At 45.1% G+C, this 12,045-nt stretch overlaps 1 protein-coding gene across 1 annotated transcript in view; it reads left to right on the top strand.

Annotated features, from left to right (window-relative positions):
* Nucleotides 1-11,809, top strand: part of LOC141094147 (uncharacterized) — a 248,201-nt gene extending 236,392 nt beyond the window's left edge. Inside the window, exon 7 of the mRNA XM_073579893.1 lies at nucleotides 10,134-11,809. Within this exon, the coding sequence (XP_073435994.1) occupies nucleotides 10,134-11,572 (1,439 nt within the window). The 3' untranslated portion in view covers nucleotides 11,573-11,809. The remainder of the gene's footprint in view (nucleotides 1-10,133) is intronic.
* The last annotated feature ends 236 nt before the right edge of the window (nucleotides 11,810-12,045 follow it).

Genomic DNA, 12,045 nt, shown 5'->3' with positions numbered 1-12,045 from the left:
AGTATTTCAGGAGAGCAGTGTGCGGGTCTATGGGGGGTCACAGAGGGAGATATATGGGGGGGGAACAGGGAGACAGCAGCACAGAGTATTTCAGGAGAGCAGTGTGCGGGTCTATGGGGGGGTCACAGAGGGAGATATATGGGGGAGGAGCAGGGTGACAGCAGCACAGAGTATTTCAGGACAGCAGTGTGCGGGTCTATGGGGGGTCACAGAGGGAGATATATGGGGGAGGAGCAGGGTGACAGCAGCACAGAGTATTTCAGGAGAGCAGTGTGCGGGTCTATGGGGGGTCACAGAGGGAGATATATGGGGGAGGAGCAGGGAGACAGCAGCACAGAAATCCAGGAAACATTTCTGCTGATTGATGGTCTGTTCTGATCCAGACTTTGCATGCAAAGACCACATTCCCCTCCTCAGATCCTGTCCTGGCGATGTGTGAAAGCGAGGCGACAGGTGCAGTCCGGGATGACGCTGGGAAGCAGGCTGGTGGGAAATGGAGCCATACAGTAACGATAAAAATGAGACCCCTCTCTTCAGCTGCCTCACCAGCCCTCCCCTGACTGCACCTATTACCCCTGACCCGTGTGCAGGTGCTCAGCCAGAATCACCCTAGAATGGGTGCCCTGTTAGCAGATCACAAATAATACCGCCATATAGATCATACACAATACCACCATGTAGATCACACATAAATCCAGCAGGGTGACAGCAGCACAGAGTATTTCAGGAGAGCAGTATCACACGGCAGAGAATTAGATACACGGCTCAGCAGACAGTATCACACAGGAGAGGATTAGATACACGGCTCAGCAGGCAGTATCACACAAGACAGTATTACAGATATGCCCACACTGGTGAAACTTCCAGCCCCCCCCAATTATACACTAGACTATGGGCTGTATATGTCACTGTCCTCCTCAGACAGCCATAAAAGCAAAGGTGTCAGATTACCGGAGATCACTGGGGCTGTGTCTGAGGAGGCGGAGACAGAGCAGGAGGACAGTAGAGCAGGAAGCACGGTGCAGAAAGTGGAGCTCAGCAGATAGCACTGGGCTACAGTAAAATGGCGCCCAGCCACACCTACAGCAGTGAATGGTGCAGCCCACAGAGGCGTGCCCAGTTCACTGCTAATGAGGCTGCAATGTTGGAGGTGGGGTCAGGAACCGACCACAATCTTCTATGTCCAGGGACGGCCATATTTGCAGACTGTATGAGTCCTCCACAGATCTGCAAATCAAGATGGCAGCGCCCAGTGGCTACATTAAAACATTATTACAAACAAACCATAAATCCTAGTTAGTACAACATTTGCTGAAACAACATGTTTTGTTACTTACTCTTTTTTTGCAAATTATATAAAATTGCGGCACCTTCCCTTTAAGAACCTATAACTCTGCCCTTCACCTCGCCAAACAGACCTACTTCACCACCCTGATCTCCTCACTAGCCTACAACCTCAAGAAACTTTTTGACACCTTTCACTCCCTCCTCAGGAAAAAAGCACAAGCTCCTATCACAGACATTTGTGCAGATGACCTGGCCTCCCACTTTATAGAGAAAATAGATATCCGTCAGGAAATCCGCTCCCAACCACCAAGTGCTGTGACTCCCATCCCTTCCTGCATCTCCCCTGGCTCACTTTCCACATTTGATCCCATCACAGAAGAAGTCGTCACCAGACTCCTCTCTTCTCGTCCGACTACATGCACAACCGACCCCATTCCCTCACATCTCCAGTCTCTCTCTCCAGTTGTCACAACTCACTTAACTACAAACTTTAACCCTTTTTGACATGAGACGTACTATCCCGTCCACGGTATCCGGGCACGTATGACCGGGGACGGGATAGTACGTCTAAGCGATCTTCGGCGCTCCTGCGGGGGGCGCCACTGATCGCGGCTGGGTGTCAGCTGTCATCACAGCTGACACCCAGCACTGTCAGGGGCGGTCACGGACCGCCCCCGGCACGTTAACCCCTGGCACACTGCGATCAAACATGATCGCAGTGTACCGGGGGATTAGTGAAGCATCGGCAGGGAGGGGGCTTCCTCCATGCTTCCCTAAGACCCCAAAAGCAGCGCAATGTGCTGAGCTGCTCTGAGGGCCCCCGGATCCAAGATGACCACGGGGGCCTGCAGCGAGGCGGCTTCCTCAGTGCCTGCAGAGAGCAGGCATTGAGGAAGCCTCTGCAGCGCCTGTCAGATCACTGATCTGACAGAGTGCTGTGCAAACTGTCAGATCAGCGATCTGACACATTACAGTGATGTCCCCCCTGGGACAAAAGTAAAAAAAAAGTGTAAAAATAATATAAAAAATCCCTAAATTAAAAAAAAAAATTCCTTAATAAATTCATTTTGTGGAAATAAAAAAACAAAAGTACACATTTCGTATCGCCGCGTCTGTAACGACCCTACGACCCTCCCTATAAAACTGTCCCACTAGTTAACCCTTTTAGTGAACCCCTTTAAAAATAAAAAACAATGCTTATCATACCGCCAAACTTAAGTGCAATAACGCACAATCAAAAAGACTAATATAAAGAACCATGGTACTGCGGAAAACATCATCTTGTCCCACAAAAAATGAGCCTCCTTACAGCGTCATTAGCAAAAAAATAAGTTATAGCTCGCAGAATAAAGCGGTGCAAAAATAATTTTTTATATAAAATTGTTATCATTACATAAAAGCGACAAAACATAAAAAAGACAAATGAGGTATCGCTGTAATCGTACTGACCCGAAGAATAAAACCGCTTTATCAATTTTACCGCACGCGGAACAGTGTAAACGCACCCCCCCAAAAGAAATTCATGAAATGCTGTTTTTTGTTCATTCTGGGTCCCAAAAATCGGACTAAAAGCGACCATAAAATGTCACGTGCCCGAAAATGGTACCAATAAAAACGTCAACTCGTCCCGCAAAAAATAAGACCTCACATGACTCTGGGTCAAAATATGAAAAAATTATAGCTCTCAATATGTGGTGATGCAAAAACTATTTTTACAATAAAAAGCGTCTTTTAGCGTATGACTGCTGCCCCTTTATCACCCCCTTAGTTAGGGAAAAATAATAAAATTAAAAAAAAATGTATTTATTTCCATTTTCTTATTAGGGTTAGGGGTGTGTTGGGGTTAGGGTTGGAGTTAGAATTGGGGGTTTCCACTGTTTGGGCACATCAGGGGCTCTGCAAACGCAACATGGCGTCTGATCTCAATTTCAGCCAATTCTGCGTTGAAAAAGTCAAACGGTGCGCCTTCCCTTCCAAACTCTGCCATGTGCCCAAACAGTGGTTTACCCCCCATATGGGGTATCGGCCTACTCAGGACAAATTGTACAACAGCTTTTGGGGTCCAATTTCTCCTGTTACCCATGGGACAATAAAAAAAATTGGGGACTAAAAGATCATGTTTGTGGAAAAAATATGATTTTTTTTTTTATTTTCATGCCTGGGAGTTATAAACTTCCTTGACGCCCTTGGAGGCTCAAAGTGCTCACCACACATCAGTTCCTTGGGGGGTTCTAGCTTCCAAAATGGGGTCGCTTGTGGGGGGTTTCCACAGTTTAGACACATCAGAGGCTCTCCAAAAGTGACATGGCGTCCGATCTGAATTCCAGCCAATTTTACAGTGAAAAAGTCAAACGGCGCTACTTCCTTTCTGAGCACTGCCATGCGCCGAACCAGTGGTCCCCCCCCCCCCAAATATCAGGTATCGGCGTACTCAGGACAAATTGCACAGTAACCTTTTGGGGTAGTGTTACCCTTGGGGGGAAAAAAAAAAAAAAATTGGACCTGAAGTAATTTTTTTGTGAAAAAAGTTAAATGTTCATTTTATTTATTTTTTTTTTTTTTAAACATTCAAAAAATTCCTGTGAAACACCTGAAGGGTTAATAAACATCTTGAATGTGATTTTGAGCACCTTGAGGGGTGCAGTTTTTAGAATGTTGTCACTTTTGGGTATTTTCTATCATATAGACTCCTCAAAGTGACTTCAAATGTGATGTGGTCCCTAAAAATAAAATGGTGTTGTAAAAATGAGAAATTGCTGGTCAACTTTTAACCCTTATAACTTCCTAACGAAAAATAATTGTGGTTCCCAAATTGTGCTGATATAAAGTAAGCATGTGGGAAATGTTACGTAAGTTTTTTTGTGTGCCATATCACTGTGATTTAAGGGCATAAAAATTCAAAGTTGGAAAATTGCAAAATTTTTGCCAAATTTCCGTTTTTTTCACAAGTTACATCAATGAAATGTTACCACTAACCTGAAGTACAATATATCACGAGAAAACAATGTCAGAATCACTGGAATCCATGGAAGCGTTCCAGAGTTATTACCTAAGAAAGGCACAGTGGTGAGAATTGTAAAAATTGGCCCGGTCATGAACGTGCAAACCACCCTTGGTAAAGGGGTTAATCTCTCCTTCTCCTTGGGCATTTTCCCATCCTCCTTTAAACACTCTATCATTACTCCATTACTAAAGAAACCTGCTCTCGACCCATCCTGCAAAAACAACTACAGACCAGTCTCCAATCTTCCCTTCATCTCTAAACTTTTGGAGCGCCTAGTCTACCCCCGCCTTACCTGTTACCTCTCCACTCCCTCCTAGACCCTTCACAGTCTGGCTTCCGCCCCTACATTCGACTGAAACTGCACTCATCAAAGTTACCAATGACCTTCTGACAGCAAAATGTAACGGTGAACATTTTGCTCATTCTTCTCGACCTTTCTGCAGCTTTCGACACTGTTGACCACTGTCTCCTACTCTCTAGGCTCCAGTCACTAGGCATTAAGGACACCGCTCTCTCCTGGTTCTCTTCCTATCTTTCTGACCGCTCCTTCAGTGTTTTGTTCGCTGGCTCCATATACTCTTCCTCTCGCTGTCGGGGTACCTCAGGGCTCAGTCCTTGGCCCCCTTCTCTCTCTACACGATCCCAATTGGACAGACCATCTTCAGAATTGGCTTTCAGTACCATCTTTATGCTGATGGCACACAACTATACACATCATCCCCTGACCTTATCCCCGTGGTACTACAGAACGCCAGTGTCGGTTTGTCTGCAGTCTCCAGCATCATGTCCGCTCTCTATCTGAAACTTAACCTCTCAAAAACTGAACTTTTTCTCCTCCCGCCGTCTACTAACCTCCCTAAATCTGACATTTCCCTCTCCATGGGTGGCACCATAATAACACCCCTGCAGCAGGCGCGCTGTCTGGGTTTTATGTTTGACACCAATCTCTCCTTCACATCCCATATACAATCTCTTGCCCGCTTTCGCCGCTTACACCTAAAGAACATCTCCAGAATCCGCCCTTTTCTCACCATGGAAACAACAAAAACCCTCACTGTCTCATTGATCCACTCCCGCCTGGACTACTGCAACGCTCTATTAATTGGCCTCCCCATTAGTCTACTTTCCCTTCTCCAGTCCATACTTAATGCAGCAGCCAGGGTCATCCATCTGGCTAATCAGTACTTGGACGTGTCCGCTCTTCGCCATTCGTTACACTGGCTGCCCATTCATTATAGGATCCAGTTCAAAGTACTTGTTCTCACCCACAAAGCTCTCCACAGTGCGGCACCCCCCTACATTTCCTCTCTCTTTTGTGTCTATCGGCCTAACCGAGAGTTGCGCTCTGCAAACGACTTTCGACTAACCTCTGCACTAATCCGCACCTCCCACTCCCGACTCCAAGACTTCTCCCGCACTGCGCCAATCCTCTGGAATGCTCTACCCCAAGAAATTAGGAGTATCCACAATTTGCACAGTTTTGGCGCTCCCTGAAAACGCATCTGTTCAGAGAGGCCTATCACGTTCACTAATCAAAGTCATTTTATGTGTAAGTGTGCGTGTGTAGCCCATTCACTATCTCCATCTATCCCTCACTCCTTGAGGATGGCTGGACCATCAGTGTAATTACATCATTGTAAATACACACCTGTACTCTGTATCTCCCCCACCTCATTGTAGATTGTAAGCTCTAACGAGCAGGGTCATCTTATTTTGCTTTAATTATTGTATTGTTAATGTTGTTACTTATGACTTGTGTTTTAAAACTGTTACACTGTAAAGTGCTGCGGAATATGTTGGCGCTATATAAATAAAGATTATTATTATTATTTCTCTACTCCTCTGGTCAGGACTCACATTAGCTCCAATGGTCCACCATAAATGAGTGCATGTCCTGTTTAGTATTGGAGTTTGCCCCTCATACATACAGTACGTTGTTGAGGATGTAACATGTCTTTTTTTTTTTTTTTTCCTCTGTCTATTTGTTTACTGTTTTTCATATTGTATGAGTTGTGCTGGAATTGGCCTGCCTCACTTATGTGAGCCTGTAGCTTCGTGGTAGTCTTTAAAAAAAAAAAAAAGGTTTCCTTTGCCTCTTCCAAATGCCCGAGATCTTAATTTTAAGACACCGCATCTCTGCAATATTATAAAAAGTCCTCCTTGAATGTCTAATACTTTTTAAAGAAACTCATTTCATGGAAAATATTGCCCGAGCTCTAACTTTATTTGCTGTTCTGTGGTGTGACATGGCAAGAAGAATGGTCAGATATTCGGGTCACAAACAGGAAAACAGGAGAGCAGAGAAAATACAAAATCAGAAGATGCAAGAGTAGTCAGTAAACAGCCAGCGTCACAGCAGGAAACAAATCCCCAAGTTAGGAGCTGAGCACAGAGGACTGAACCAGAGAACAAGGCTCTATCTGGCAGTTTCCGGCAATATGCTTCGAGTTTTATTAGGGCGTGGTGCTTTCCGATTGGCTGAAGCAGGGAGCAGATTACTTCAGTTGAACACCACACAATCCCATGCTGCTCGACTGGATGGTATTACAGGTCCCAGGCAACCTAATCTTTTTGGAAGGATAGAACCTCTGCTCCCTATCTAGCCTCTCTAACTCACCTCTTCCTCTCTCTGACCACAACCTACTTACATTCTCTTCACTCTCCTCCTCAGGTCCACAATACCCACCTCAAAAACCCGCACACCCTCACAGAAATCTTCAACACCTCGATCTACACTCGCTGTCTGAATCCCTCCTCCCTCTTACAGGCATAAGTTCCCTACACAATGCGGATGCCGCTATCTATAACACCACAATAGCTGTAGCTTTGGAATCAGTTGCCCCTCTCAAGCATACCAAAGCTCGCAAAATCAACAGACAGCCCTGGCACACCAGTCTGACCAAAGAACTGAGGCGGGCTTCCAGGGCTGCTGAGCGGAGATGGAAAAAATCCCACTCCAATGAGAACTTCATCACATTCAAACAGTCCTCACTACTTTCAAGGCCACACTCGCTGCAGCAAAACAAACCTACTTCTCATCTCTCATATCCTCCCTGTCTCACAACCCTAAACAGTTATTCAACGCCTTCAATTCTCTCCTCCACCCCCCAGCACCTCCTCCCTCTCCACTCAGCTGAAGACTTTGCCTCATTTTTCAAGGAGAAGATTGATAACATCAGAGACAGTTTTGGTCAACAACCCCCAGTGCCCTTCCTCCTACCTGCCCTCCTCCCCAAAACCAACTTCTCCACCATTACAGAAGATCGACTCTCCACTCTACTCTCAAGATCACATCTCACTACCTGTGCACTTGACCCGATCCCATCCCACTTCATCTCAAACCTCACCACAGTCTTCATCCCAACCCTAACCCATCTCTTCAACCTATCACTAACAACTGGTGTTTTCCCCTCAAGCTTTAAACATGCCTCAATCACACCTATCCTCAAAAAGCCCTCTCTTGACCCATCCTCTGTATCTAGCTATCGCCCTATATCACTTCTCCCTTATGCCTCAAAACTACTGGAACAACACGTCCATCTTGAACTATCCTCCCACCTCTTCTTGCTCCCTCCTTGACCACTTGCAATCTGGCTTCCGGCCACATCACACCACTGAAACTGCTCTAACTAAGGTCACCACTGACCTACTAGCCGCCAAGGCCAAAGCGACACTACTCTGTTCTCCTCCTCCTGGACCTGTCCTCTGCCTTTGACACTGTGGACCATCCCTATTACTACAGACCCTCTCATCTCTTGGTATCACAGACTTGGCCCTATCTTGGATTGCATCATACCTAGCAGACTGGATATTCAGCGCCTCCCATTTGCACACCACCTCCTCACTGCGCTCTCTATCCGTCGGAGTGCCGCAAGGTTCAGTCCTAGGGCCCCTGGTCTTCTCCGTTTACACCTTCGGCCTCGGACAGCTCATAGAATCTCATGGCTTTCAGTATCATCTATATGCTGATGACACACAGATCTACATCTCTGGAGCAGATATCACCTCCCTACTAAACAGAATCCCTCAATGTCTGTCTGCTATTTCATCCTTCGTCTTCGCTAGATTTCTAAAACTTAATATGGACAAAACAGAATTAATCATCTTTCGCCCATCTCACGTGACCCCCCAACGGACCTATCCATTAAAGTAAATGGCTGCCCACTCTCTCCAGTCCCACAAGCTCGCTGCCTCGGGGTTATCCTTGACACTGATCGCTCTTTCAAACCACATATCCAAGCCCTTTCAGCTTCCTGCCGACTTCAACGCAAAAATATTTCACGGATCCGTACATTCCTCAACCAAGAATCTGCAAAAACCCTAGTCCATGCCCTCATCATCTCCCGCCTCGACTACTGCAACCTCCTGCTCTGTGGCCTCCGCTCTAACACTCTCGCACCCCTCCAATCTATTCTTAACTCTGCTGCCCGACTAATCCACCTGTCCCCCCGCTATTCCCGACCTCTCCTCTCTGTCAATCCCTGCACTGGCTCCCCGTTACCCAAAGACTCCAGTTCAAAACCCTAACCATGACATGCAAAGCCATCCACAACCTGAGTCCTCCGTACATCTCTGACCTAGTCTCCCGGTACTTACCTGCACGAAACCTCCGATCCTCACAAGATCTCCTTCTGTACTCCCCTCTTATCTCCTCTTCCCACAACCGCATACAAGATTTCTCCCGCGCATCCCCTCTACTCTGGAACTCTCTACCACAACATATCAGACTCTCGCCTACCATAGAAACCTTCAAAAAGAACTTGAAGACCTACCTCTTCCGACAAGCCTACAACTTGCAGTAACCAACGATCCACCAAACCGCTGCATGACCAGCTCTACCCTCGCCTACTGTATCCTCACCCATCCCATTGTAGATTGTGAGCCCTCGCGGGCAGGGTCCTCTCTCATCCTGTACCAGTCGTGACTTGTATTGTTTAAGATTACTGTACTTGTATGTATTATGTATACCCCTCCTCACATGTAAAACGCCATGGAATAAATGGCGCTATAATAATAACCTGTGCCATCCAGAGTTTCTGGTTGCTATGTCTCCTCCATCACCAGCACCACCTGCAGAATGAATAAAGTGGTGCCTAGTGGAGAAACAGACGTTGCAGGAGCAGATCCCAGAAAAAAATGTGACACACCATTTTCAGAAGTCCTAATAAGACAAAATAGAAAACCAGAGCAGTAGAAATCCCAATAAAGTGGCTCAATTTTGGAAATTCTGACCCTCAGGGAATTAATCTATAGGAGTAGTGACTATTTTGATTGCACAGCCACTTTCTGGAATCTAGCACTGAGTGGATGTTGGAAAGTGAAAATTGCACATTTGCCATTTTATTACCCAACACATAGTGTTCAGATTGTGCTTCAGGCGACACACACCATAAATTAAGTGGGTTCTTCTCAATGTAGTAGTGCCAAATACATGGATGTTGAATGTGGTTTGGGCGCACTGAAAGGCTCAGAAGTGAGGGGAAGATTTGACTTTGGGTGAGCGGATATTGCTGAATTAGTTTATGGAAGTCATGTTTCTTTTTAAGAGCCATTGAGCCACTAATAATGTGGAAACCTCTGTTTTTCCTCTGGCACATGATGTACCTGAGTGAGGCTTGTTCTTTGTGAGATGAGTAGAAGTTTTTATTGTTATTATTTTCACCTACATTTGGGAGGCAGAATGAACAAACAGTCGAACACCACTCTACTGGTTCATGCTATGAGGTTTTATGCATTGTCTTGGTTTATAATTTAAACTTTTTTAACATAGTTTAAGTAGAAATGTTAAGTATTAATTTCAAGGATTTTATTCAAAAATAATAACTGTTTTTATTCTTGGCAGATGACTGTACCAGGAGATTAGATGATCAGCTGTCCTCTTCAGTTTTTAAATCAGATGATCTTGAGATCCCACAGGATACAGTTGAAGTGAATGCCATTACTCCAGATATACCAACATCCATTCGCAGCAAAGATCTACCATCTGATCCTTTGAAACAGGTCCTGCCTTCTGATTCATTACCGACCCCTGCGGAAAATCAAAGTCACAAAATAAGCATTAAAAAACAAACTGATAAAGTAAACAAGCTATTTTCCCGTCCAGAATATGTAAATCGTTTTCCCCTCGAAAAGTCTTTTCTTAAATATCAAAAAATGAACACAGCGGAGAATAGATTTTCTTGTTCCAAGTGTGGGAAATGTTTTAACCGAAAATCACGTCTTGTTATACACCAGAGAAGTCACACAGGGGAGAAGCCATTTTCATGTTCAGAATGTGGGAAATGTTTTACCCAGAAATCAGATTTGGTTGTGCACCATAGAAACCACACAGGAGCGAAGCCTTTTTCATGTCCAGAATGTGGAAAATCCTTTAACCAGAAATCAGCTTTGGTTAAGCACCATAGAACTCACACAGGGGAGAAGCCTTTTTCATGTTCAGAATGTGGGAAATGTTTTTCAGATAAATCAAATATGATCAAACATCAGCAAATGCACATGGGAGAGAAGACATTTTCATGTTCAGAATGTGGAAAAAAATTTAACCACAAATCAAATCTTATCACACATCAGAGAAGTCACACAAGTGAGAAGCCATTTTCATGTTCAGAATGTGGGAAATGTTTTAACCAGAAATCATATCTTACTGTACATCAGAGATCTCACACAGGGGAGAAGCCTTTTTCATGTTCGGAATGTGGGAAAAGTTTTAACCAGAAATCAAATTTTGTTAAGCACTGGAGAACCCACACAGGGGAGAAGCCTTTTTCATGTTCAGAATGTGGGAAAAGTTTTAGCCATAAATCAAATTTTGTTAAGCACTGGAGAACCCACACAGGGGAGAAGCTATTTTCCTGTTCAGAATGTGGAAAATGTTTTAACCAGAAATCAATTCTTATCACACATCTGAGAACTCACACAGGGGAGAAGCCATTTTCATGTTCAGAATGTGGAAAATGTTTTAACCAGAAATCAAGTCTTATCACACACCAGAGAAATCACACAAGTGAGAAACCATTTTCATGTTCAGAATGTGGAAAATGTTTTAACCAGAAAACAAATCTTATCACACATCAGAGAATTCACACAGGGGAGAAGCCATTTTACTGTTCAGAATGTGGGAAATGTTTTAACAGTAAAGCAGGTCTTGATAGCCACCATAGAACCCACACAGGGGAGAAGCCTTTTTCATGTTTAGAATGTGGAAAATGTTTTGAGAATAAATCATCTCTTCTTCACCATCAGAGCAGTCACACAGGGGAGAAGCTTTTTTCATGTGCTTAAAGGGAATCGGTCATCTCGTTTTTCGCATATAAGCTGCAACCACTGCCATTAGGGCTTATCACAGCATTCTATAATGCTATAGCTAAGTCCCTGATGTAACCTGAAAAATAAGAAAAACAAGTTAGATTATACTCACCCAGGGGCGGTCGGGTGCGGTCCAGTTCCGATGGGTGTCGCAGGTCCGGGTCCGGTGCCTCCCATCTTCATGCAATGACGTCCTCTTCCTTGCTTCTATCATGGCTCCTGCACAGGCGTAATTCTCTGCCATGCTGAGGGCAGAGCAAAGTACTGCAATACGCAGGTTCCGGGAAAGCTCAGAGAGGCCCGGCGCCTGCGCACTGCAGTACTTTACTCTGCCCTCAACAGGGCAAATCAGTACAGCTGCGCAGGAGCTGCGATAGAAGGAAGATGACGTCATCACGTGAAGATGGGAGGCGCCGGACCTGCGACACCCATCGGACCAGACCGCCCCC

Source organism: Dendrobates tinctorius, unplaced genomic scaffold, assembly GCF_039654945.1.
Source record: "Dendrobates tinctorius isolate UK_male_01 unplaced genomic scaffold, ASM3965494v1 ptg000063l, whole genome shotgun sequence".
Classification (NCBI taxonomy): Eukaryota; Metazoa; Chordata; class Amphibia; order Anura; family Dendrobatidae; genus Dendrobates; species Dendrobates tinctorius.
This window is presented reverse-complemented; position numbering and strand designations above follow the sequence as displayed.